General features: G+C 43.5%; 1 protein-coding gene across 3 annotated transcripts in view; it reads right to left on the reverse strand.

The window, feature by feature from the left end:
• LOC139687113 (protein pangolin, isoforms A/H/I/S-like) overlaps nucleotides 1-26,062 on the reverse strand; it is a 70,306-nt gene that overhangs the window by 11,947 nt on the left and 32,297 nt on the right. For 2 of the 3 annotated variants that reach the window (XM_071584232.1, XM_071584231.1), the window contains exons 2-5: nucleotides 12,431-12,521; nucleotides 11,312-11,407; nucleotides 8,973-9,419; nucleotides 376-452 (exon numbers count right to left, since the gene is read on the reverse strand). In XM_071584232.1, coding sequence (XP_071440333.1) covers nucleotides 376-452; nucleotides 8,973-9,419; nucleotides 11,312-11,407; nucleotides 12,431-12,521 — 711 coding nt within the window. Of the gene's footprint in view, nucleotides 1-375; nucleotides 453-2,077; nucleotides 2,969-8,972; nucleotides 9,420-11,311; nucleotides 11,408-12,430; nucleotides 12,522-26,062 lie in introns of those variants that run through there. The other variant, XM_071584233.1, reaches the window with a different exon arrangement.

A 26,062-nucleotide genomic window follows, 5' to 3' on the forward strand; every position in this document is an offset into this window, starting at 1 on the left:
TTCCTAAAAGTTTGGGTAACATTTTTATGAGCACCATCATGTATACATGCTTATTTGAACCAACTATGCATTTAGACAGAGTAATTTTTAAATTTTATTTGGCCTTTAAAACCCATTAAAACAAAATATGTTATAACATAAAATTCATTTCCAATAATTTTTTAGAATTGTTAGCTACCAATGATAATTAAACATTTAATTCATTGATTGCTAGTGGAAATGATAAAACTCAAACAATAATGGCAGAGTGAAGGGAATGCCCTAATTGCTCTAAAAATATATCTGTATCACATCACCAAGAAAAAAAATCAAAATCTGTCTTGAAGGACTTCATATGTGCTCAATTTAAATTATAAAACAAAGAGTTTTACTCACCTGCTTGCCCCGAGTCTTGTGATTTGCTGCCATCTGTTGAAGAAGTAGTTGCATTCTTTTGATCCATTCCAGGAGGCCTGCAATAGTAAAAAATTAGTCGTAAGTATATATATGTTAGCTAAAACATTTCTCATGAGAGCATTTTGTAAAAGCAACTAAAAGTTGTGACAACTATTAAACGAAAATATATTTGTAATTCCCTAAACTCCAATTTACACTTAATTGGATGGGGAAGAAAGGTTCTTAGAGTTATTCATTGAGAAAATTAAAGATTTCCGAAGGAAGACGGCAACAATACTCCATTTAAATAGATAGAGAATTTCAATGCTTACAATGAAGCAGTTAATTTGAAATACCGCTAGAAATGAACTTGATTACCATTTACACCATTAAAGAAAGCATTATGCCATTTATTATTCATTATTATGTATGTACAGAAACCAGCCTTCTCATTTCATTGCATGTATGTATCTACACGAAAAAATGATGAATTAGCCTGCACCCAGGTGCTCCTATCACAAAAAAGGCACTTTATAAGCAAACCCCAGTCAAGGTGATGGCCACCTTCCTTAATTTGTTGACAAGTGAATTTATCAAAATAGCTGAAGAGTCATAAATTGTGACATGGCTAAAGACTCCAAAGAGTAAGAAGTTCATTTTTAATTAGCTCCAATAAGACATTTAAAATTGAAGAACATAAGACTTGATGCTAGGGTTACACAATAGGGAAGACAAATTCAATAAAAATGTGAAACTAATAGAATGTTATACATAATGAATGTTGGAAGTGATGAACACTCGCAAATGAAACATTATCAGCAAACTGCATCCAAAAATATTTTTAAATGATGAATGAGAACCTGCTACTTGCTACAGGTTTTGATTCCAAATGAGCCATTTTTAGCCTCTCAAACCACCAATCAATGACATAAAAAATATTTTTCAGTCCACTATAACCATAAATAAATCCCAATTTTTGAAGTATTAGATAGGAAGAAGTTATTTAATTTAATTTAATAATTCAATTTAAGAAATTATCTCTACAATGTTTCTGGCTAAATAAAAAATGATAAGCATGGTAATAATAATTATACAGTAGCGAATGCATTCATGCCAAAAATGCATTTCTAGATAGCTAATACCCTTCAAAAGCATGTGCATTGGCTTTCACTAATACTGTAGCACTTGAAGCCTGTCTTAATGACAAAGTAGTTAAATGTAAGCACATAGCCTGAGCCATACCATCCTAGAAAACAACTGTGCAGACTGAAACAGGTGCTTTCTATAATGCAATCCAAATGCCAATATCAAGGATACTTGGTGAGTCGTAGACGACAATCGTTGTTTTCAGAGAAATGGCTTGCGACAGTGAATGAAAGTATTTGGAGAATCGTGAGATGCTTCTTCAGCTGTGATTGAATAGTCACCGGTGGCGACCAGTACTAGCTATGCCTAGGTCTGTCACACTTATATAGACTAGAGAAAAGAATCTATTACAGTTGCTTTCTTAAATTAACGGCCTGGTATTTCGAGATAATAAGGTCATTGCCGCAAACAATATATCGAAAGCATCGTCAACAACCTCCTCACTGATCCCGAGATTGTTTCGTTCTAGAGCGGGCAGAATGCACGGCCGATCGTAAAATCCATTGCCACGGAAAACCACACGACCTCCACAGACGAAAATAGGAGAGCCATTTACCAGCAATCCAGCGAGGTGGAACTGGAGGCCGTGGGGGACGGGGAAGGCGTCGGCGGGGGCGCCGGGGCCGCCGCGGATGACGAAGAGTGGGAAGACGAGATCATGCCTCCGGAGGGTGCGGGTGGCGTGGACGTCACCGACGTCGGGCCTTGGGTCCCCGCCCACTCGGCCGGCCTCGCCGCCGCGGCCGCCGCAGCCAGGGCCACCTGCCAGAGGCGCCTCTGCACCTCGGCCAGCGGGGCCAGAGGCGGCGGGAAGGCGGCGAGTGGCGTCATGGGAGCGGGCGGCGGCGGCCCGGCGGCGTGGCCCATCCTCTGCGCTCCCAAGTGCAGGGCAAGCAGAAACTCCCGCTCCCAGAGCGCGGCTGCCGAGGGGACGGATGGGGTGGGGGCCGGGGGAAACGCCGGGGGCAGCGCAGGGGGCCGCACAGCGGCTCTTTCGCGCCCCTCCTCCTCCGGTTCCCGCTTCTTCTCCTTGACGAGGTCGATGGGACCCCAAGAAGACTCGTCTTCCTCCTCTTCTTCTTCCTCCTCTTCGCACTCTTCCTCGGCGGATCGGCCCTCCTCGGCCTCCCCCTCCTCGTCTCGCTCGCCCGACGGGTCTTCCGAGGCTATCATCGCGGCCCTCCCCCCCTCCAGGTCGCACACCCCGGGGGGTCCGCTTCCGGTGTGGGTGTCCCCCGAATTCGTCACGGTTTCGCGACCTTTGAACCGCTTTCCAAGTCCACCCTTCCCGCCCGGGGAGATATATCGCTCGAACTCCTCCCGGGTGGGACCTTTTATCAACCCGCCTCTAAAGTCTCCGCAGACTCTCTCATCCCAGCCGGAGGATGGGTGGGTTTCAGAGCGACACCCACGCGCGGATTAGACGAGGGTCCGCGCGGCCCCGACGGAGAACCCCAAGTCCCCTCCCCCAACGGCCCTATCCAATCCCCCTCCCCCTGTTCTCCTCCACTGCCTTCTTCACGACGGAGGTCCACGCGGGAAGGGCAGAGAGGACATGGAAAACACAAACTACCACAGCACCAGCAGTAAACGGGGTGCACCAGGGATGCCTAAGTTGCGCGAGTGTGGACGTGCCTATGCCGTCGGGATATTTTTTTGCGTAGCGTCATACTGGTCCAACTCTCTCTCTCGCTTTCTCTCTCTCTACAGCTATCTTCTTTCCGCCATCTCTCCAAGGAATCCCGGTTTTTTCTCTCTCCTCCACCTCTTCCCCCGTGATTCAACGGATGGGTGGTGGGGCGGCGGACTCGGAGGCAGCGTCGGCGGCCGGGCACGGAGAGCGGCGGGCCGCACAGAGGGACAGACGGACGAGGAAGGCGACGACGGGGCGCCGGGACGGCAGTGGCGTGTCGCGAGTTGCGAGCGGCGGCGGGCGTCGCTGACTCATCGCGGGCGAAAGCCGAGGATGAAAACACTCCAACACTCCCCGCTCGATTCGTCCGCCACCCCCGCCCCTCTCCCCCTCCCGCCGCCCAACCCTCGCCTACCCTCGACACCCCTCCTCCCAACGCCTTGCACCCCCTCCCGCCGACTTGGAACGGGAGGGAGGGTGAGAGTGACTGTCTTGTATAAGTATATATATAAGTATGTGCGAGTGTGTGTGTGTATATATGAGGAGGGGAAATATGTACCCCAGGACACATACACAGACACAAAGAGGGAGCCTTCGCGTCACGTACAAATGACACCTACACAACACTGCGAGGGAAAGAGCGAGAGAGACGGAGAAGGCTTTAAAATATATAGTTGTATGTATATATATGCGAGTCCTTTCTCCCCTTTCACCCTCTCAATTTCTTCCTACTCTCCCCGTCAACGGGGATGAGAATGATGTTCGATGAAGACGACGAGGAGGATATTGCGAGCGGGGGTGAGGGAAGGAAGGGAGTCGGGGGGGGGGCGTGGAGGGTGCCTCCCCCGTTCTGCGGAGGGGAGGGCGACGACGGGAGCGAATGGGGGGTGGGCGGTGCAAGGGGGGCGGGAAGGAAGGAAGGTGGGGATACAGGGTGTACGGGCGGGTGGGGGAGGCGCGACTCGGGAATGAGGCGGTGGGACGGGGAGGAGGACTTTCTCGCGAACTCCTGAGGTCAATCTCGAGTGTCCGCGGCCGAGGCGGGAACTCGACAAGTAGGCGAGGGAACGTTCCGACGCCGAGAGACAGCAGAATGTCCCAACGCGCATCGTCCAAACTCTCCCTCCACTCCTTTTTTCCAAATCCACTCCTGCCAAGCGAGAACCCACCGCCGATCCCCTCCTCCCGGGGGGTGGCGAAGGGGAGGAGGTTGAGAAGAGATGGAGAGAGAGAGATGCTGCAATCCAGACACCGCGCGCGCGGAGACGGAAAGCGAAAGATATTCACATGCATATATGGCGCGTCAGGGTAGGGAAGGGAGGGAGGATGACTTGGGGTAAGGAGGCTCGAGTGGAGGGTGGGGAGAGAGAGGGGGAGGGTTACGGATCCTTGAAGAGGGATGGGGGACACCGCTGAGACCCCGCCGGCGTGGGAGTTCGTGGTGCGGGGTGGAAACGCGACAGACGTGGCTACGGAAGACGATGTCGAAGGCGCGTACCGCACCCGGCAGCGGTCCGCAGATGAAATTGCCCGTGCCGAGGGCGTGAGGAGACGGCTGAGTAGAGCGGTAGGTGGGTCTGAAGGGATATGGCACGCACATATTTACGCGAGCGTGGATACGATTTGCCTCATATTCCTCTCTTCTCATCTGCAACCGAGAAGATCTAGTCAGTTTGGCGATTCGGCGAAGAAAAATATGGATGGAAAAACCTGAGAGGGGGTGGGGGGACCGGAAAGAGCAAGGGGTGGGTGGGGAGAGATTCGATAGCCTGGCGACCGTCACCATCGATTACAATCGAAAACCCCCTTGCCCCACCACCTCCCCTGCTTCCAAAAAATAAACCCACTCTAACCATCCTGCAACCCCTTCGCCTCCTCCCCCCCGCTCCAGTGCCTCCAGCCACATCCGAAACTCGACATCCCTCAAAAAATAAACTTCCCCCTCTCTCCCTCACACTCTCTTGAACCCTTGAGGAACGGGAAACTGCGAGGGGAGGGGAGGGACTTGAGGAGAGCATTACAATGCTACGGAGACGGGCAGGGGAGCATAAAAAATAATAACGAAGGGAGAGAAATGGGGAATAAAAGAATGGAGAGGATAAGAGCGTTGCGAGGGGGAGGGGAATTAGGGGGAGTGTGGTGAGGGGGAAAGGGGTGCAACGGGCAGGGGGTGGGAAGAGTAAGGACGAGAGAGAGGGGGCTCCTTTCTGCTCGACTCCTCGCCGGGGTTTCCCAAGGGGTCTGCTGCCACGGAGGGAGGGGGTGAGGGTTCAGAGGAGATGGTTCTTCCCCCGTCGCGCGCGAAAGGGGAAGGAGTTTGGGGAAGGACGGATCAGGGTACGGGGCAAGGGAGGAAGGGAGTATGGGGGAGAGAGAAGGAGTGCGAGCCAGTGTGTGCTGTGGGGGAGGGAGAGGGGTGGGAGGCAGAAAGGGGAGAAGAGAGACGCTCGATGGATGTTCTCCCTCGCGCAAGGGTAAGGGGCGAGCGGAGAGCAGGAGGGGGGTTGCGAAGGAGGGAGAGGGGGGAAGGAGGGGGGGGGCGTCCGGCGAAACATTAATTTCGGAACCATATCGATCCCGGAGACTGCGAGACTCAATCCCTCCCTACCCTCCCTGACATCCCTCACCAGCCTCCCTACCCTCGGAGAGCGTCCCTTGTCTACGTCAGAAGGGGAGAGGGGACGTAGAGGGGGGTAGAGAGCGAGAGAGACCCCTGTTTTGGGGGGAGGGGAAGGGTTCGAAGGGAATCCGGATCCGCCGTATTTCGGGCGGGACCCGCCGAGCCGGGGGAGGCGGCACCGGAGGGCCATTGTCCCGGTTATGTGCTTCCACCTAGCAACGGGAAAGGGAACAACGTGACGACGGGTGAGAGGGTTTTTCGGTGCCGTCCCCCTTTTTTTACATGCCTCTCTCTCTCTCCCGCTTTCCTGCGGGGTGCGTGCGACGACATAATGCGCGGATTACGAACGCTTTTATGGCTCGCGTTATCGCGTTAAAGGTCGTTAAATGGCTGGTGAAAATGAGTCGGGGGTGCAGGGGGTTGGTGGGGAGGAGTGCAAATTGACTGCCTGGAGATACGGTGGTTTGGCCGCGTTCATTACGTCTTCGCCGAGCGCCGGCTTCGAAATTCCACGAGAGGAGCGCATTCATTTCCGGACGAAACGCGAGGGAGATGGGGCAGAGAAAGAGAGAGGATTAACGTTTTGGAGTGCGCACGATTTTGCGATTCGCGCCGGACTGACGATGCCCATTTCAAGAAAATTATAAAGTAATGATGATGCAAGAGAGAGTTTAAATTGTGAAACTAAGTGGAAAATATAAAACGTGATTTCTGACATGAATATTGCTCCAGTTTCACAAAAATATTTTCTACTCCAATAGGCAAATTTCGTCTGGGACGTGAACCCCCTCACAATTCACAATTGAATTTACATTCGCGCCCGTTCAACTAATGCAAAACTATTCCTACTTGCATGTGTAAAATAACATTAACCATTAACCATCAACCAGCAGGCAGGTTTTGATAGGGCATTACCGAACTCGAGGGTGATGAAATACAAACATTCGGTAAAAAACACTTAAAAAATGGCATAAAATCACAATTATTCCTTAAATAATTACTCTATAACAAAGCAGTGATTCCAAAAGTGGAGGTGTTTTGGCCTGCAGAAAAGGGAGAATACATTGCTAATCATTGGCCGGGGAATCACAGAAAGTTTTCCCCTTCTCAAGGAGCGACGACTAAGTCTCAAGGAATACGCAATATTTTGCTTCCCTATTGTTCGTTTTAGCAGAGTCAAGGGGCCTTATGGGGAATTATAAACATGCGAGATTGCTGTACGTTGAGATTTGATTGAGATGTACGTTGAAATTTAATATATTGATAGGGGTGAGAAAAAGGTGAATTGAGAAATACAAGTTATGGAGCACAGAACATTTCAGCAATGAAATGTCAAATTTCAACCAGGGCTCAAATGTGCAATATATATACATATATATATATACATATATATATATATATATATATATATATATATATATATATATATATATATATATGTGTATATATATATGTATATATATGTATGTATATATATGTATGTATGTATATGTATGTATGTATATATATATGTATGTATATATATGTATGTATATATATGTATATATATGTATATATATGTATATATATATATATGTATATCTATACACACATAGATATGTAGTAGGGACGTAAGGAGAAGAATTGCGCTAGGCAAAGAGGCTTTCACAAGGAGGAGGGAGTTGATGACGGGGACGTTGAGTAAGGATGTTAAGAAAAGACTCTTAAAAACTTTGATATGGAGCGTAGATGCGTACGGCGCGGAAACGTGGTCATTGAAGCGGGAGGATAGACGTAGACTGGAGGCTTTTGAAATGTGGGTGTGGAGAAGAATGGAGAAGGTGAAATGGACAGAGAAGAAAACAAATGAGAAAGTACTTGGTATTGTGGGCGAGGACAGGGGTTTGTTGAGAGAAATCCTATGGAGGCTGGAAAAGTGGATGAAGGGGGTATTGAACGGCAGTGGAATGTTGAAGACTGTGATAAAGGGGAGAATGTTAGGCAAACGAGGAAAGGGATGTTGGACGGGATGAAGGGAGGAAGAAAGTACTCAGAGCTGAAGAGGGACCTGATATAGAGTAAGATGCTGGATTTTGTGTTTTGTTAGGAGTCACAAAATGTTTTATTTAGTAGCTTTGTCCATCCAAAAACCTACTTTAACTGGTAGATTACCTAATTAATAATATATATATATATATATATATATATATATATATATTAATTCAACTATACAATTCAATTATACTATTAATTCAACTACAAAGCTCTTCCACTAATTTTGCTGGGCAAAGGTTAACTTAGAGAAACTAAGAATCATGCACGTATCACGACGTGCATTTTCATACATTAGGTAACAGTTTGCTAATGATTACGGCAAAGAGAAATGTTAACTATTACTAGAGTACAGTATCAGGTAACAGAAACTTAACCCTACTTCAATATTCGGCGTTATTTGACTGGGGTGAACTTGAGCCAGTTTGTAAACTGATTATGTTACATCTTAGACGTCTACTACTTGAGCATATCATCAGCATTTGTATCCATCTGATCGCGGCAGAATGTGAATTTTCTTTGATCGTAGTAGTAGATTCCTTTATCGGTTCTCAAACGGCTAAAGAAACGCAGAGCAGAAGCCTTGTGCCCTCAAATTATTATCTTCATACCATCCAAGAAGATAATAATTTGAGGGCATAAGGCTTAAGTCTCTGGTAAGATTGAAACCATCTGAGCCTCGAGTCAACTGGAGAAAACGCAGCATACGGCACATATAACAACGGATACAACCCTTTTTAAGAGATGCTGGAGTTTGATTATAACGAATCAAACATTTATAACGAACACATCAAGGTTTTCAGCTGTAACACATCAATATCCATTGCGAAAAATGAGTCCCTCTCCATCAGTAGAAGAGAGTTTTGCCTGGTAATTGGACTGTTATATTGACGATAAACACATTAATAACCAAGTTATCAACTTACACGAACGGAAGCTCTTGATACTTGGAAAAGAAAATATTCAATTACGATCAACAAAACCTACGAAATATAAGACAAATGATCTTGGCTGGTAATGGCAAGTCCAGTGGTAATCATTTCGAGCGGTCCCCATGAGTATTACAATGTGCTTTTCAGGGATTTCATACAGGGTTAGTCTGTCAGAGGAAGCACCGAAAAAAGATTAAGGCGTGCAGCGCATCGACAATCACGCATTTACACATACCTGTGGTTCTGTTCCGAGTCCTGCTTGGGCCCCGTCGCGACTATCGCCGGGTGCAGGTGGTGGTGCGGGTGGTGATGGTGATGCGGGTGGTGCGGGTGCCCCACGTGGGGATGCTGGTGGTGACCCGAGCCGGAGGTGGCGCCGGTCCCCGCGGGGCCCGACGAGGCCCCCGCCCCGCCGCCGCCTCCCGCCCCAGACCCCGAGCCCGATGACGAGGAACCGGAGCCCGCGTTGGTGCCGGCCCCCGCGCCTCCGGGCGAAGAGTGCGACGACGAGGAGGCAGCGGCGGCGGCCGCGGCGGCCGACGACGCCGCCGCCGCGTGATGTGCGATGTGTTGGTGCACGGCGGCGGCGGCAGCAGCCGCGTGATGGTGGTGTACGTGGTGCGGGCTGAGGCCGGGGTGCGGTTGGATGAGTCCGGTGGTGGGCGAGAACCGGTAGAAATCGCTGCGTGGATGGAGTAGAAACACACATCGTCAATCTCTAGCTCAAGGCAATTAGCTACGTCGAACTACGCAATAGGTTCGACCTTAGGGGTAGATGAAAACGTCACGAAACCTATCATTAGCTCCATATTCATGAACCGCTAGAGTTCAAAATTACACAGTGAAACTGATATGGATCGCCCAAAATATTACCGAAAATGTTTACTGGGCGGAGAGATATTACTCATTAGATCAAATAATCTCGAAGAGTAAGGAGAAATTGGATGGTGGAACGGAATTGAATAATATTTATTATTAATATTATTCTGCAATGAATGAGAACATAGATTTATTGAATCGACGATAAATTTTATTTTACCCCATGCAGCAAAGTAATCTGGGTACTCACTATTATCTCAAACGCTACTAAATAATTACAACTCTTTGGTTGAATTTAATTAAATGAAATCTGGAATTGAGACAATATTTTATTTTAACGGCATTTTTAATTGGAAGACTAGGAAATAAATGCAACGTTATTTACTGCGAAGAAGAAAATTAGTTCGCAGATCGCACTTATGGCACCTAAAAATATCTGATTTTTGCATCTTCTAGATTCAACCAGTAGTCGTGAAAAGATTCGCTTGAAATACCTGACCGTTTCACTTTTCTCATCGAGCGACCAGTTAGAGTGATAGAAAAACGCCTAACAGGTTGAAGCCATGGATGTATTTCCACGGGGGCAAGGCCTTTTCCTTTGTGTTTTTTTCTAATTATTATCAATGAGGAAATTCGTTTTTCCATAGTTATACAGCCTTCACGGGGAATATAAGATTAGTAACATTATAAAGGGAAATGTAGAGAGTTATATAAAATTTGCCAAGTTGAAGTTAATTAGAACTCAATAAATTGAAAAGGTTCACAATTCACTTTTGGAAGCATGAAGGCACTGCTGGTGATGTTTCAAGTCCGAATAGTATATACTCGAATTTATGAGTGAAAAATGTAACGATTCCCAAAATAACATTAATGTATGGCGATCATATAAAATAATATGAATTAATAGTCTAAGAAGCCTTCATTCGAAAAATCAATTCAGAATGGGTAAAAAGCTAAAATACGAATCAATTAGAAATATTATTATTTCTGGATTACTCTTTAATAAAAATAATATGGGGTATTGCAATGTCTCACACCTATTATGTATTAAATTGAAAACCAAAATCTTTATAACAGTAAGTTTTTACAGATATTTATGAATTTGACATTAGAAATACATGATGATCAGCCAAAACTAAAACAAGACGTTGACAGAGTAAACTAGCCATTTTCAGCGTATCAAAAACCCAAAAATTAAATTAAATTACAAATGAACTCTTTGGATACATAATTGCGATGAAATTACTTAAATAAGAATACAAAGAAATAAAAAACTTGATTGAAAAAATAGTACACCTAAAATTGTAAAATTCATTAAACCTTAAGTGAATGCATATCAATACGGATCAATAAAAATAGGAGTGGAGGCAAGAATTTATTATTTAAATTAATAAAGTAACAAATTACATGATTTAACTCGACCAAAAAGTAAGTTGCATCAATAAAATAGCTTGCATGAGCATCTTTTTAATACTTAATATCTGCAAATAAGATAAACGGAGCATAAATATCAGGCCAGATTCCATTTAATTGCGTGAAAATCACATTAAAAAACACGATTTAATAAGGACAAAGAAACAAAATTCTAATTCAGAATGAATCCGCGTCATCATGAAATATTTTTCAATATTTTCAGACGGAGAATGACCAGGTCAATAAAAAGGGAGCATTTAGTATGCGCTTTGGACAAAACAGCCAATGACCAAGTTTACACAAGGAAACCAAAACGGTTCACAACTGGTGTTTAAGTCTCACCTGGGCAAGCTGGTGCTGGATATCGGTAGGGAGGTGGGGTACGGACTTCGGAAGCCGGCACCAGCCGTAGAAATCGGATACATGCTCGGGGTGTGCCTGAAATGATATTTTGCATGAGAGAAACATAAGCGAAATTTACAAAATGAATTTATTACCAATGAAACCAAGTAGGCTCCTTTAGCAGCGATTTGGTTTGCCTTGCAGCACAAGTCACTCAAAGGATACACACATCTTATTAAGTAACCCTAATGATACGTCAAACCCGAAAATATGTCCCAGGAAACAACTACATTCCACAGGTATGAAATTCTAGGTTGACGCAAAAAAAAATCAATAGAAAAACTCAACTCTACTTCCTTTTACGAGAAAATGAATGCAGCCAGCGTCTACAACGAATTCAATAGTTTCATTATTGTTTCATTATTTGATGATAAAATAGGTCCAAGAAACAGCATGTGTATAGGCATTGCGCACTTTCAGACAATGTCACCTCTTTATGTCCAACGATTTTTAACAGCAAATAAATCTCAATCTGATTTCAGTCTTCCATTTTGAAATTATTTCCTCTCCAGTTGAGTTTTCAAAATTAATTAATGGAACCTCGTACAGAAATAGTAACCACCTAAGAACGTTAAACATTGACACAAAGAATTTATGCGCGTTTTTTAAATTTGAATTCCAAATGAGCAAGATAAGATTCATATTTTGGGAGGAATAAAATTTAAAATATCATTCAGAAGAAATGTTTTATACAAATCTTCATATAAATTTTTTGCCGTGAAAGCACAAGGAAAAGGAACACTTTCTGTGAGATTGATACTTAAAAGTACGACTCTCAGAGTTATACTATGCTTCGTCAAAGGGAAAGTTACATCCCAGGATAATGTGCGATAAGAAACCTTTTGCACTCTTAAGTTAAAGTCATCACAAAAAATAAGATAGGTAGCAAGAAACAATTTATTTTTATTTAATGTTATCCAATATTTGTTTACATTCCAAGAGTGCGACAAGATGAGAGACGTCAGAGAGTGTAATTGATAATTTGAGATGGCAAAATAATCAAGTATAAAAGAATGCACATAATTACGTTACACGAAATACAAGTAACAACATGCTTACCATGATGCAGCGACTTGCGACATTTCTGGACTGAGCATAGGATATGGATACTGTCCGGTAGAGAACGGGTACATGGTCGGCCTCGTTAAACCTGTATCGCAAAGGAAATGGCAAAATGGATTCATTAGTCATTAGCTAGTTTGGTAAATTCAATATAATACTACTCCAACCAGCACCAATGAACAAATACAACTTTAACAATGTTAACTAAACGTGCATCATAACTATGAATTTTCACAAAAAATTAACAAAATAGAACGGTATTTGTAATTGCTTGTGCGGAAAAATAAATATAAAATAACATAAGAAATAATCTCATTTATCTATTGAAGTATTGTTTTTTCCGAATATTAATAACTACGAAAGTGTTATACATGCCTAATAACAATCCAACGGGTTTGAAATGCGAATATTAATTGATATTTATTATATTACCCACTGTTAGTTTCAAATATCATCACTATCTATGTTGCTGCGTGAGTTCAAAGCGAGATTTAAAGAATGCTCTTTTGGCAAATGAAATGCCAACACATAGTCCCCATTACCATGATAATATAGCGACTACTTTGGATTGAAAATATTACACTTTGAGTACAAATTATATTGAAGTGGGAATACTAAATTGAAATTAAAAAGCCTGTCTACGTTTTCTTATAGGCTCTTTGTAATTCTCAAATCATGAGAAACTTTAAAGCAAAATCATTGAATTAAGTATTGTATCAAATCGAGTTCGGAATGTGATGGGCCGATGGTGCAGTTTGACGTAGTTCATTTTCGAAGTTCCAATCCGCACCTTGAAAGCGCAGCCCTATTAGAGTGATCACCTAACTAGCACACGTCAGAGATATTTTGGCGCATTAAAATGAGTATAGAATGTAAAATGAAAACTGAATGAAAATCAAACCCAAAACGGAGAAAATGAGCTCCATTTTAGCCAAGGGTGAATTCTTCCGAGAGTCTTAAGTTAGGCCAGGATAATGTAAATTCGTCTCGTGAAACTTGGGGTGTTCTGCGTCTTATACATACAGGCCAGAGGCAAGTCACTTGATAAAAAAATATAACAACGTGCCCTCACAACCGAAAGATGCATCTAATTTCCCTCGAAATGGGAAATGTACAAAATGAGAGCACGTTGATGTCGCACTGCGCCACCAGAGAGAAACTTTGGCAGACGCGGGCGAATGGAGTCCGTTCGGAAATAACTTAAGCAGTGTGTAGGTGACGCGTTAGCTGAGTGGGAGAGAATGATTCCGTTTCCTGGAGAAAAGAAGGAAAACGGGCTCCACAGCTCTTTTACGGTGACCGCATCAACACGCCGGTATCCTGTGACGAGGGCCTTCCGAAAGAGGGATTCCAAATTAAATATATGGTCGTATAATAACGAAATATTATGCATCTTAATCGATGCATATTTAAATCTATTGCGTGGTTCACTTATTATCACAATTATCATCACCGTGGATAAAAACATCCAGGGGTAATATTGCATTAACCGGTATAAATCAAATAATTCCCATAAAAGGACCTCAACCATTGTTTCCACAAATTATAATGCTACTCTAATTAACTCCGAAAGCATAACACTCAACAAAGAATCTCTGCAACTACGAACACCATTCGGATTTGTAATGTGGAGTACACACTTAACACTTTCCTCCATTTTCCCGACTTCAAATTAGAATAAATTTCATAAGTGTCCAACCTCTCAAAACAAAGGAAAATTCTCTTCCAAAATGGAAAGAAATTCCTTTCAATCCGTTGACCGTATTCCATCTTAGGTCGGTACAATTGATAATTGATAAAATGGGATTGATTTTTTGAGCTACAGGAGACTTAAGGTACAGTTTCACAAGAAGAACATTAGTCATTTTGGTCAAAGACGGGATAATTATTTCAACAAGAGCATAGTTTTTAGAAATTTTTTTGGAACTCTTATCACGATATAGCCTAAGTTCTTAAGATGAACTCAATGAATGATATCGTTTAGATTGCCGCAGTATCTAGTGTATAGCGTAGAAAACATATACGATTCGACTTCGCGGCGAGAATTCCCTTTCGCCTATAGCAGGATTTACACATATATTTTATGACTTCAAAAGTGACAAAAATTTGACTTCCAAATGCATTCAAATGTCTTCGTGCAAAAACAAGAGTCACTCCAGCGGTCTCATAACTACAGTGGACATTATGGCTGATTCCATTTACCATGAAACCCAATTCTCAAACGTACCACAAAATTATCTCTTTTTTCAAGGGAGAAAGAAGTAGTCAATAAACTTTTAATTTTTGCTAATAAGTAAGGAAGAAACCGCAAGGGCAGTATGCTCCTAAATCCGGGAAATGAGACCTCATTCTATAATGACTGACGCTTCCTTAAATCCTCAGCAGCGCTCTTGATGATCATATCTGAAGTTTGAATGGAAATATCCATTCGCTTAGTAAAGCTGGTGAGCACGACTCTCACGTGTACATTCCAGCAAACTCCCATGAAGATGTTAAGAGTGAGGGAGTGTATGCAGAAATGTAAGGGATAGAGGTAAATAGCAGGGAGAAATCTAGCATCAAAATTTCGTTGCCAAAGAAGTTTCTTTCAGATGGAGAAGAAATATTTTAATAAGGCTCATTAAGATGGCGATTTTGGATCACTGCACGTTTTGAGATACAAATCCCCACTGAAATTAAGGAATCAAAAGAATGGAACAATAGAAAAATTTAGGCTAGTTTCTTTTAATTTACATTTCAATAGACGCTCCCAGCTTTCACCATTCTCCATTCGGCTAAAAATGCTCTTAGGTCCAGTTCCGATTGGGTAAATGCATTCAACGCCGAAATTCTTCAAGTAAAATAGACGCCGAGAAATTCAACTGCGGAATGACGGGACGGCGTCTCGCATCCTCGTGCCATAAAAAAAACCAGGAAGGAATGAAGACCAGAAAGACAAAGAGAGAGGAAGAAGTTGATAAGGGAGCGGGTGAGAGAAAGAGCGAATAGCCGAATGTCTCAAAGGGCGAGAAGGGAACGGTGGGGAAACGGAGCGCCATCGGCGAGGTGGAGATTTCGTCAGGCGGTCGACCCCGGCCTCTCCCCCTATCCCCCCCTGGGGTAATCCGGGCTAATTACACTGCCACTCTTGAAACGCGACAAATGAAAGGACGGGGTCGCGACGGCGGAGGGGGAAGTAGAACATCGATGAATCTGCGGGTGCAGTATGTGGAGGTGGGATCGAGGTCAGCCCGTCCACCCGCCTTGGGAGATGATGAGGACGTTGCCAGTCGTGTCCCGAGAGAATCAAAACAATGCACTCCCCGAAAATGACATTGAACTTGTTCGGTCGGCTTAGGAGAGAGAACCATAAAGCCCAACATTCATCGATTTTTGAACCTACAAGAGACCACGAGCAAGACCTTGCGATTGTAATAACTGCGCAAAGCACTCATACCCTCACGTCATTGGCATATTGAGGCGTACTCCCCGAGGACGGCGGAATTATCCTTTCTTCAGCAGATGCAGATCGTAATTATATGCAGACAGGTTGGATTTCTGAACTTCTGAGCGATCAAGGAGAGAAAAGAGGAGCTAGATTTGAAAAAGGATGCTGTGATAAATTATTTCGTGACTAGACTGCTAGGATAATAATCACTGGCAGCCTGTGGGTTAAAATACTAACTAAAGCTCTTTACGAATTCGTTCTTGGGACAGTTATATACTAGGGTTTAATTTGTAGCAACTTTTATGTAATTCTTACTATGCTATGACTATTATTATCGGTTCATTTCGCGTGAATAAAAAACTATATTAAAACAAATAATGCGACGAAGAAAAAGCCGCTCAAAATTCAATGTACTTTTATTTTGGATGCACTAGTTTGTTATTCTCATCGTAAATTGAATTAAGGAAATGCTCGTTTGGCGTGAAAATATCTCCTGCTATGCATCTTAAATGGTTAAAAAAAAGGATTTCATGTAGATATGCATGCATGAAAATAAGGATGAATATATAAATGCACGAAAGCAAAATATTTTGTTTACAACCCATTTAAATCGCGGCAATAAGCTCATAAATACATTATAGAAAAATAAAAGTACACCGTTGCACTTGATAACTTTGCCAATTATCAGATCAGTGTGTGTGTGTGAATGAGGAAAAATACCTTTTGTGACCACAGGCCATTTTTAAGATTATCTATATGACATTTCTGTTCTTAGAGGACCACACTATACAACTGCAGAAGATTAGCAAAAATGAATAGCGCATGTAAATTTAAAAATAAATTCCAAGAAATTTACCCGAATAATTACTATATATGTTATCCTAAACCAGCAGGGAGTTAGGCATATATTAGGCAGGGAGTTAGGCCAAAGGCATATATTATCATATATGCCTTTGGCCCAATGATATTTCAGGAAAAATATATTAATTAGTTATAGGATTTAAACATACCCAGTGCTTGTCTCGCGTCCAATTCATAGTTATACATCATATCAACTTGAAGTGAAACTTCCACGAAGCTTAACCATCTTCCAATACGCATAAGAGCGAAATACATACATGAGAAATGAACCAACAAAAAACGAAGGCGTTCCCGAATCTGATCCAAGTACCAGCATACGTATTGTCATTCGAAGAGGGTGATCAGCAAAACAGCTACTTCGTTTTTCCCCACTACGGGAGCCCCGAGCGGTGCCATAACATGGCGATTATATGCAGCTCAGCGTTTCCGATAGTCGAGAAGGCACTACGAAGGGGCTGTGAGAAGGGTGGGGAAAAAGATACACGGGGATGGGGACGGAGTAAACATCAATGACAACGGGGCTCGCCGGGACTCGAGCGGGGCACTGCGGATAAGGGAAGTTTTTTTTCGGGGGTTGGCGGGTGAGGTGAGGTAGAGACATGCTATGACGTAAGAGAGCGAATAATCCCCCACCCTCCGCTCTTGAAGCGGGAATCGTCTGGGGTAGGGGAGAACCGCGTGGGGAAGAAGGGATCGGAGGGGAGGTTTCGACAATGCAAGGCCATTGTTCAAAAGAGGGATCGAAGGCTTAATTTTTTTTCTTTATCAACTAGCACTCGGCTTTGGGTTTGGTTGCGAGTTGCCTCGTCGGGAGAGAGGGAGGGGGGAGAAGAGGGAAGCGGGGCTTTGGGAGGGCGGCGGGTGGGAGAAGAGGGCTTCCGCGGGTTCACGGGGAGCGTGGCGTTTGGTAGGCGATGTGAATAGAGGCGTGCGGAGGGCTGCGAATGGGTTTGGAATTGGCAAAGTAGGGTGAACGACACGTAGACCCGCGGAGGCGAGGCTGGAGGGACGGGGCACGCGACGAAGGGAGAAGGGTGCCCGTTAAACGCTCGGTTCCTCTCCTCTTCCGCTCAATGGCGTTGGTAGCACGCGGAGGGGGTAACCGCGCGCCACCCCGGATGACTTGGACTTCCGATCTCCTCCCTGAAAACCCCTCAATCTGTCATCCCTTTTCAATAAACCCACCTAGGCTCAAGGTAATTTTCCCCATTCTAAACTATGAGAAATTAATTTTCTTCCCCTTGAAAACATCAGCAACAAAAAAGTTCCATTACGCAAAATTATTGTCACAAAGAAAACACATTTCAATCCCTATAAGGGATTAATTGAGCCTAGTTCGCTTGCCAGAACGACAAAAAAACATTCTCACCCACTTCTGCGAATTGCTTTTTTATGCTGAAGAAGGCCAACAATGGACAATAAAAACGATGGTCTGAATGTCGTTGAAGAGAGGAAGCTTTCAGTAAAACAGCTGATGAAATCAGAGAAAGGGGGCAAGGGAATTGTTTGGGTCCTCACAAGATAAATCGGTTTCATTTTAGGTTGATGCCAAGAGTTGGAAATACATCTTTTGTCTCGCATTCCGTTTCCTGGTTATTCTGTTCATATTGGCCACTGGGATTGAAAGTTTAAAAAAAATAAAATACTAGTTGTCTAGCAGAGTAAGGATAAAATAATTTTCAGAGTAAGCTTCGGAACAAGGATTCTTAGAGGTTGAAACCCAACAAAATATTACATAATACTTCTCTCAGAAAGGTTTTAGATATTTTAATCTAAAAGCTTCATCAGGTTTACTCGTAAAATCTCGCTTCTCAATCATCTAGCGCATGTTTGGAGCGAGGCTATACTCAGAAAATAATCAATTCAAAGATGCCTATCCCTGGCGAAGTAGACGTAAACGTAAAATTACTACGCTGTTAATTGGATATGATGATTCTTTGAAACGGCATCGAAGAGACAGCAGAGCTGATCGAGATGACGCATGATACTCGACCCTCAAGAGTATCTCAATGAGTTACAAAATTTTTTTAGGGTTCCATTCAAATCCGCTCAAATGGCGGGGGGCTCGCGAAATGACATGACCTTCGCACGTGAGGTCGCTGTTTTCTTGTTTGTATTTGTGAAATATGAATCAAGCCAACCTCTCAAAACTCTTCAACTATGCATCCCCACCTTCATTTACCAAAAAAATCACTCCCCTCTCATATTTCGTACCTCGGTCCAACACACCACAAATCCCAGGCACGCTAGCCAACCACTTCAAAATAATCTTCCCTGTACTAAAAAAATATGAAATGGTCTCCCTCTCACGACCAACCAGTACACAAAACCACTCATTCCACACCCCAATGCCCCCATCCAATTCGTCTCCACTTGCCCTAGCTAACGGGCAACAAAATGATATCATCATCGCGCTAACCAGGATTCCCTCTCCCCCCCGATAAACCTTACCAACACGACCACCTAACGACCGCACTCCATAACCCAACCCTGCCCCGTTCCATTTTCCAAACCCTACGCTCTCCTCTAAACCCTTAATTCTTTTCCAGGGTATACTGCCAGGCGACGCGCACTAAAACCATTCCCGGTCGTAATGGCTTTTATTTTCCACCCCTTGCCACAGTCAGTGGGCGGCCACCCACTGCGTATCGCCGGGCGGCCAAATCCCAAGCTGGTCTCTTAACCCTCTTGCGCTGTAGACTCCCCCCCTTTCGACCCCGCCGCAAATGCACGCCTGCAAACGATTGACCAATCAGGGGATTGGCCGTCACTACGCGCACCAAACCACTCTCATTGTTAACCAAATTTTTCACTTCAACGATGCACGAATGTTAACCATGTCCTTAGCTTGATTGTGACAGGTACCACAGATAACTTCTAGTTATCACCAATCAATTCAAATATTCGTGGATGGAAAACTTCATTAAGCACGACGGTGGTGCGGATCAAGCGACTAAACGTTACTATCATGGTCAGAGTCTGCTCGTCTGAATCTCACCAAGATATCATGATATAATTTCATGGATTTCAATTGTTTTACGTTTCAAAAAAACCTAAAACATCAAGGTAACTAAAAACAAAAAAAAATGCTAGGTCTACGCTCGTAATGCTCGGGGGAGATAATACCGTACAAAACAAACTGAATTAGGGATGATATAATATTATCAAAAAAGGAACGACAGATAAATTTCAAAGGATTAAACTAAGAAAGGATTACTACATACGGACAAAGTAACCGTTTCTATGAGCCCTAGGATACCATGTTACTGAAGGAAATGACCTTCTGATTTGTCAAAATAGATTTGAATTTAAAGCAGAGTACGAGACATTAAAAAAAACGTGAAATTAGATGCAGGCATCGAAGATGTCCACCCCACTACATACGAGAGAGTGATTAGGGATTGAAGAGATACGACAGGGGTGTGTAGGACTAATATGCGGTAAGAAGTGGGTCTGGGGATTCAGGAAATAAAATGTGGGGACCAGAATTGAGGCGTAGGGTAGGATAAGGGTTTTTTCATCCGGCCTGGACCACAAGGCCATATGGTATATCCCTTCAATTGCCGGAGGAGCATTAGATAGGATTATAATGTGAGCAGGAAGGAAGAGACAGACGGGAGAATGAAATTAAGGTGGTGAAGGTAAGGATACGAAACAAAATATAATATGGAATAAATAAATACATATAGCCAAGATCAAAAATCTGAAGGATCCTAAAGAGGTACCGTTTACAAAGAATCGGGATTCCCACACGAGTTATTAGCTCCCTAAGATAATTACGAATTGACATTTTCCCCTGATTTCCGCCGCAGGAAATTACGCATTCAGTTTCCAATGAATTTGTAATTTCCTTCAGTAGCTTTCACATGCACACAAATGGAACTACACACCCCACAGCTTCACACCAAATGAGCTACCCACAAGTCCCGAGGCTATCATCGAACCCCTATTTATATCCAGGCTACAAACATTAAATTTCCACGAAATAGGATATCAAAAAATTCTTAAAGCCAACATAATCAAAAATCTCTCAAAAACAAAATACCAGTTTCCTCTGCTCAAGTAACCCCTCACTCTTTAAGTGATCAGTCAGTTATGTGGGTTAAGTACTAAGTAAATGAGTTTAACCATTTAAAGTATTTCAGAAATTCAATGACATTATCTGCCTTCATATATTTTCCTAAAAAATTACTAAGCGCGAAAGTTCCAATCTGAATTTGTGACCTACTGTAAATTTATAACAATCACACTTACAAGGCGTACAAAAAGAACTATAAAAGGAAGAAAATGTTTTAACTTGAAAGTTAAAATATGCTTGGTATATATTATTTTAATAACTTATGCTAATAACTTATATTAAGAAAGTATGCTAAGTTCATGATTGCTAACCAACTCGTCTGGAATCACAATCATCTATGTTCTAAATAGACGAAATTTCCTCACAGATTTGATCTGGAATTCAATATTCAATTGGTCAAATTTTACTAGATATCGAAAGTTTCTTTTGATAGCTACCAAGCTGAAATGATGACCTGAGACTAAAGGTAAAGCTATTATTCCCAGTAAAAACGGTTTCCTGCTGTGAGAGGCAAAAAAGATACAAAGTAAGCTTGGAAGGGTGTAGGATAAGTATTCGTGACGACCGCTACCAATTAATTCATTTTCGATGCCGAATACATTTCAGCTCCGAAGAGAAACTTCTCGAACGTAAGTCTTGGAGGGTCTGAATAGGTGGGAATTCTTGCATGGAGGGACAAAAGGATTCCCACAGCAAAATACGCATATAGTAGAAATCTCCTTGAAAAATTGAGTCACTGCTTACGTCCGCAGGGGCAGGTTGGGATCGCTATCGATTATCGATCCCCCTACCCTTTCCCGCCCCGAACAAGCGAACCACCACCAAATCCCTTCCTGCCGAAATATTTTCCGCGGCACCAGTCAGGAAACCTTATTAACCGTAGACCCTCGCAACCGTTCGGGACTTAACTCGTATTTCCTACCTTCCCCTCGTCCCGCAGACAACCCTCACCACTGCCCATTCTTCCTTCTGCCCCACGGTCCATTTCCCCCGGAATCCATTCCCCGATTTCCGACCATCTTAATACCCCTCGCCCCTCTTTAAATTCCCCCCTCCAATTATTGCGGCCACCCAACAATCCCATTTCAGCCCTCAGCTCGGTGCACAGAAAGCAGGGACTACAAGGCACCGGTGTCCCCTGACATCAGTATTGTAGATGATACCATGTACTTTAATCAGTGTAATCCGAAATAGTAACTGTACCTTTTCACCGAGCCAAATTATTCATGCCAAGGCTCAACTCAAAACCTAGTCTTTATAGTTAAAATTTAAGCAATAGTTAACCTATTTCCAAAATCAACGACTTTTCGGTTATGATTGAATTTCAGCCCGAGACAACGGGGCTTTCAACATTGAAATTGTTTTCTTCGGAGGGTTTTGTTCGATTTTAAAAGCCGAGGTACCCGTCCTTTATTTCCATTAGCAACAAAATAAACATGAAAACTTCAGAAAACGGAAATTTGACTCGTCTCACCGATGTATGCCCGTGCAACCGTTTACGTAAGATGTGGAAAAATTAATAGTAAATCTCAGTAACCCACATTATTTTTAGCGTTCCAGTTGTATCATCAACATCGATCGAAAATACGGCGAAAATCATGTAGCTAACCACTTAATGTCTGTTGACACAAATAAATGCTAAGCCCTAAGCCTATATTTTTACCAAATAAGTCGCAGATGAGCCAGCTGGTACCAATCATATTATTGCTCGAAGACACCGTCTACTGCCCGCAACTGGAGTTCAGTTGACGCCTAATTCAACAGCAGGAGAACTTTATATATACTCCCCGCCCACATAATTTTAATCGAATTCCGCTGGTGAACTCAATTTGATGGTTTTACACCGAACTCTACCGAACGAATCTCGGTTTCTCGTATGAGTGGCATACCCATAATGAGAAGGGATGCCTAATCTCTTCAGATTGCGCTCGAATTGACTCCCTACTTGCTACATCCGACATTTACGAAGCACGCTTCGAAAATGGGGTGCTTCATTAACATCAACAGAGTATCCCTTGACCGGCGCAGGGGTTAATGGCAGGAATTGTTGGGGCACAGAACATGAATCTGTAGCATTGAAAACCCGCAGAGGAGGCTCGTTATTAAATTTTTCAGAGTATCCCCATTTTTTAATATTCCGAGGAAAAAGAGTCGTTGAATTTTTGATTCAATGATCAATTTACTTTTATTATAATTGTTTGACCTAATAAATGTTGTGCTGGACTTAGATGATTCCATCGAATCTGTGTAAAGCCACACGACTGAAATTTTTGTGAAGGATTTCATTAGCGTTTTGTCTTTAAGTCGTCAGGGAACGTCACTTCATCAAGAATAAAACGACAGCACTAGGGGAAAATATATATTCTTAGTCGTCGTAGTACAATGTCATTATTTCATTTAACTCTTATTTTAATGTCCATCTTGTTACCAATAGCTCATCTCACATAAGTGGAAAAGTATTTTACTTTGACACTGCTGTGCATGTATGTAGCTGTCATTAAAATTATTTCCACCAATAAAATATTTTACATGTTTATTAGTAACTAACTACTAAGCAAAGACAGATTTTGATGCTGCTTGCCCGGCGCGGAATCATCCCTGGCAACACATCGTAGCGGCAACTTGAGGGATACTATGTAACGTACGTAGTAATTATTTTGCCTATTTGCATCATTTCAACGCAGTTTCTTTTACAGACGGATCAGCCCATCTCTGCGCGTTATTCAGTTCTCTAATTTTGGGTTGAAAGTGGACTTACATTCCCATACACCCCATAATACCACGCGCTATGCCCTAACCCGACGAGACAAGACTCTCCCCACACTGGCGTTCTTGTATCCCAGACGTATACATGGAACTCCAGGTCAATTCGTCTGTTTGGGGAGCCGGGGCGAGGAAGGCCACACTGTCACAGCTCACATAAAGGGATCGCTATCGTTCCAGGGGTATTTAAGGGTGAAACAGTCAATATCATATCAATTCGACTTTGTAGTAAGCAGTCACGAAAGATCCGAGGAGAAATACTAGATCTGGTAGTATATATATATATATATATATATATATATATATATATATATATATATATATATATATATATATATATATATATATATATATATATATATAAACACATTAAAAATGGCGAGGCAATATAAAGCCTCGCTACATGATATACTATGGGATTCAATTTTAAAATGCTTTAGGGGTTTTTGTAGTCATTTAAAACGCAAGTGAAGTTTTTAGAGCAACTCCTGCCGTTGGATAGAAAAGATTTGAGCATAATCAGATAACACACCTTTCCCTTATGCCTTTTTGAGAAACAAGTACTACTGGTCATTGAAGAGGTAAAGTAGCAATTTTACGTGTGGTTACTTTCTGCTGTTTACGCGGCCGATGTCTTTCGATTCTAATCTGCTGTAGGCAGGAAGACTTTTAACTACCTCGGGTAGTATTAAAAAATGCAAGTATTTGTGTAAACGCTCGAGTTAATCTTAAGGCTACGAGGTACTGCGAAAATCGGAGCAAGTTGGGAAAAAGCCATGAAAAAGAAAATATTTTACATCAATATATCATATGCACCATGGTAATATTTTTTGAAAATTGTACTGCTTTAGTAATAAGTGATATTTCACTGTATTCATAAAAAAGAAGAAAAATATGGCACTCTCAGTCAGAAGTTTACCATGCGAGGAGGACGGTTTATCTCCAAACAGCAAATGTCAGCGTTAATTTTAAGACTGGCCAATCGAGTGAAACATGTACCTCCTCATCCATCCTCCGAGTTTTGGTTGCATTTAAGGCATTGGAAGTTTTCTTGAGTTTTCACTTGACCAATGGAGAGACAGAGACCCCGGTGATGACCGCAGGACCCTCGAAATCCCAACATTCAACATAACGCTCTTCCGATCGTAGTCAACGAGGACGCACTAAGTGGAACCTAGGAGATCATTGGAAAAGAACCCTCATCCTCAATTAACATTCAATCCACAAAACTGGCTGCGACTTTTTTAGATTGGAGGTATAATAACATATCCTTAAAAAACACCAACAATTCATTCAATTTGCGTCATCGAGACCAATTTGCATTGTGCGATTTGGAATTGGTCGCGGCGATACGGCGGACAATGGGGGCTGGTAGTGAGGGGAAGAGTCGTGCGAACACTCAAAAGAGGGCCGGGCCGAGAGGAAATAAAAATAATGCTGGGAGCATTGAGTTTGGGGTGGGAAAATATGACGCCGCTTCCTCTCAGCACGATATAAAAAGGAAATTTGGTGACGAGACTCGCAGGAACCATCGCCGATCGCATTTTAATCTTTATCTCACCGCTCTCATCCGACGAAAAATAATAATGCACAACGCTCCCCCCTCTCCCACGATCCCAATCCCGTGCTCGGTTCCCTCCCCCATACAGAGCTTTCAACGTCTGCCTCTCCCTGCCCTCCCCCCTCCCACCGTCCGCGGCGACTGCCGGTCGAGCCGGCGAGGGGACCCCGCCTCCCTCTAACCCCCTCGACGCCCCCATTGTCCACGAGGACGCCACCCCGCCCCCTCTCCATTTACGAACCACATCCGCCATTGCCCTCCGAATCGAGCGCGTCAGCACACACTCCTCCTCTCTTCCCCCCCCCGTCCCCCAACCCTTTCCCACCCTCTCCCGCCTGCCCCCCTCCACGTCCCGCCCCGGCATTCGGGCCATAATGACGTCGACCAATCTGGAAAGTCATTTGGCACACATGAGAAGAGCGAGGGATCTGGTCGGGTTATTAGGGAGGGGCGGGCACGGCGCCGGGGATCGTGGGGATGGAGGGGCTAGAAGGGTAGGGGTATAAAGAGGGTGTTTGGGACTGTAGGGGATGGGTGTCATGGGAGGGAGGGTGTGAGGGAGGTTTAGAGGGTGACGGCAGAAATGAGAGGAGAGCGGGGAGAGGGGGGAAGGGAAGGATGGAAGGATTTAACCGTCGTTTGTTTATTAATACAGAATTTTGCAGGGAGCGCATATCGGAGGAATTTCGAGGCGAAAGGCAAATGCAGTACCCGGCACGTGGCGCAAGTACTTTTGGGAGAGAGAGAGTTCTAGGCCCTCTTCAGTGGTGCACGCTGAGGTCCAATGATATTCCATTTCAATGTGGAATAGTAGAGACTGCACGTGCAGGGAGATTGATTTTAAAATACTACTCATAAAATGAAAAAGGGAACTGAATGCGGCTTATAAATGAACTGAGTAAAATTCTCACTTAGTTAACCCACGAATTTAACCATGTT

The sequence above is a fragment of the Hetaerina americana genome, unplaced genomic scaffold, assembly GCF_022747635.1.
Source record: "Hetaerina americana unplaced genomic scaffold, ioHetAmer1.1.p SCAF_17, whole genome shotgun sequence".
NCBI classification, from domain to species: Eukaryota; Metazoa; Arthropoda; class Insecta; order Odonata; family Calopterygidae; genus Hetaerina; species Hetaerina americana.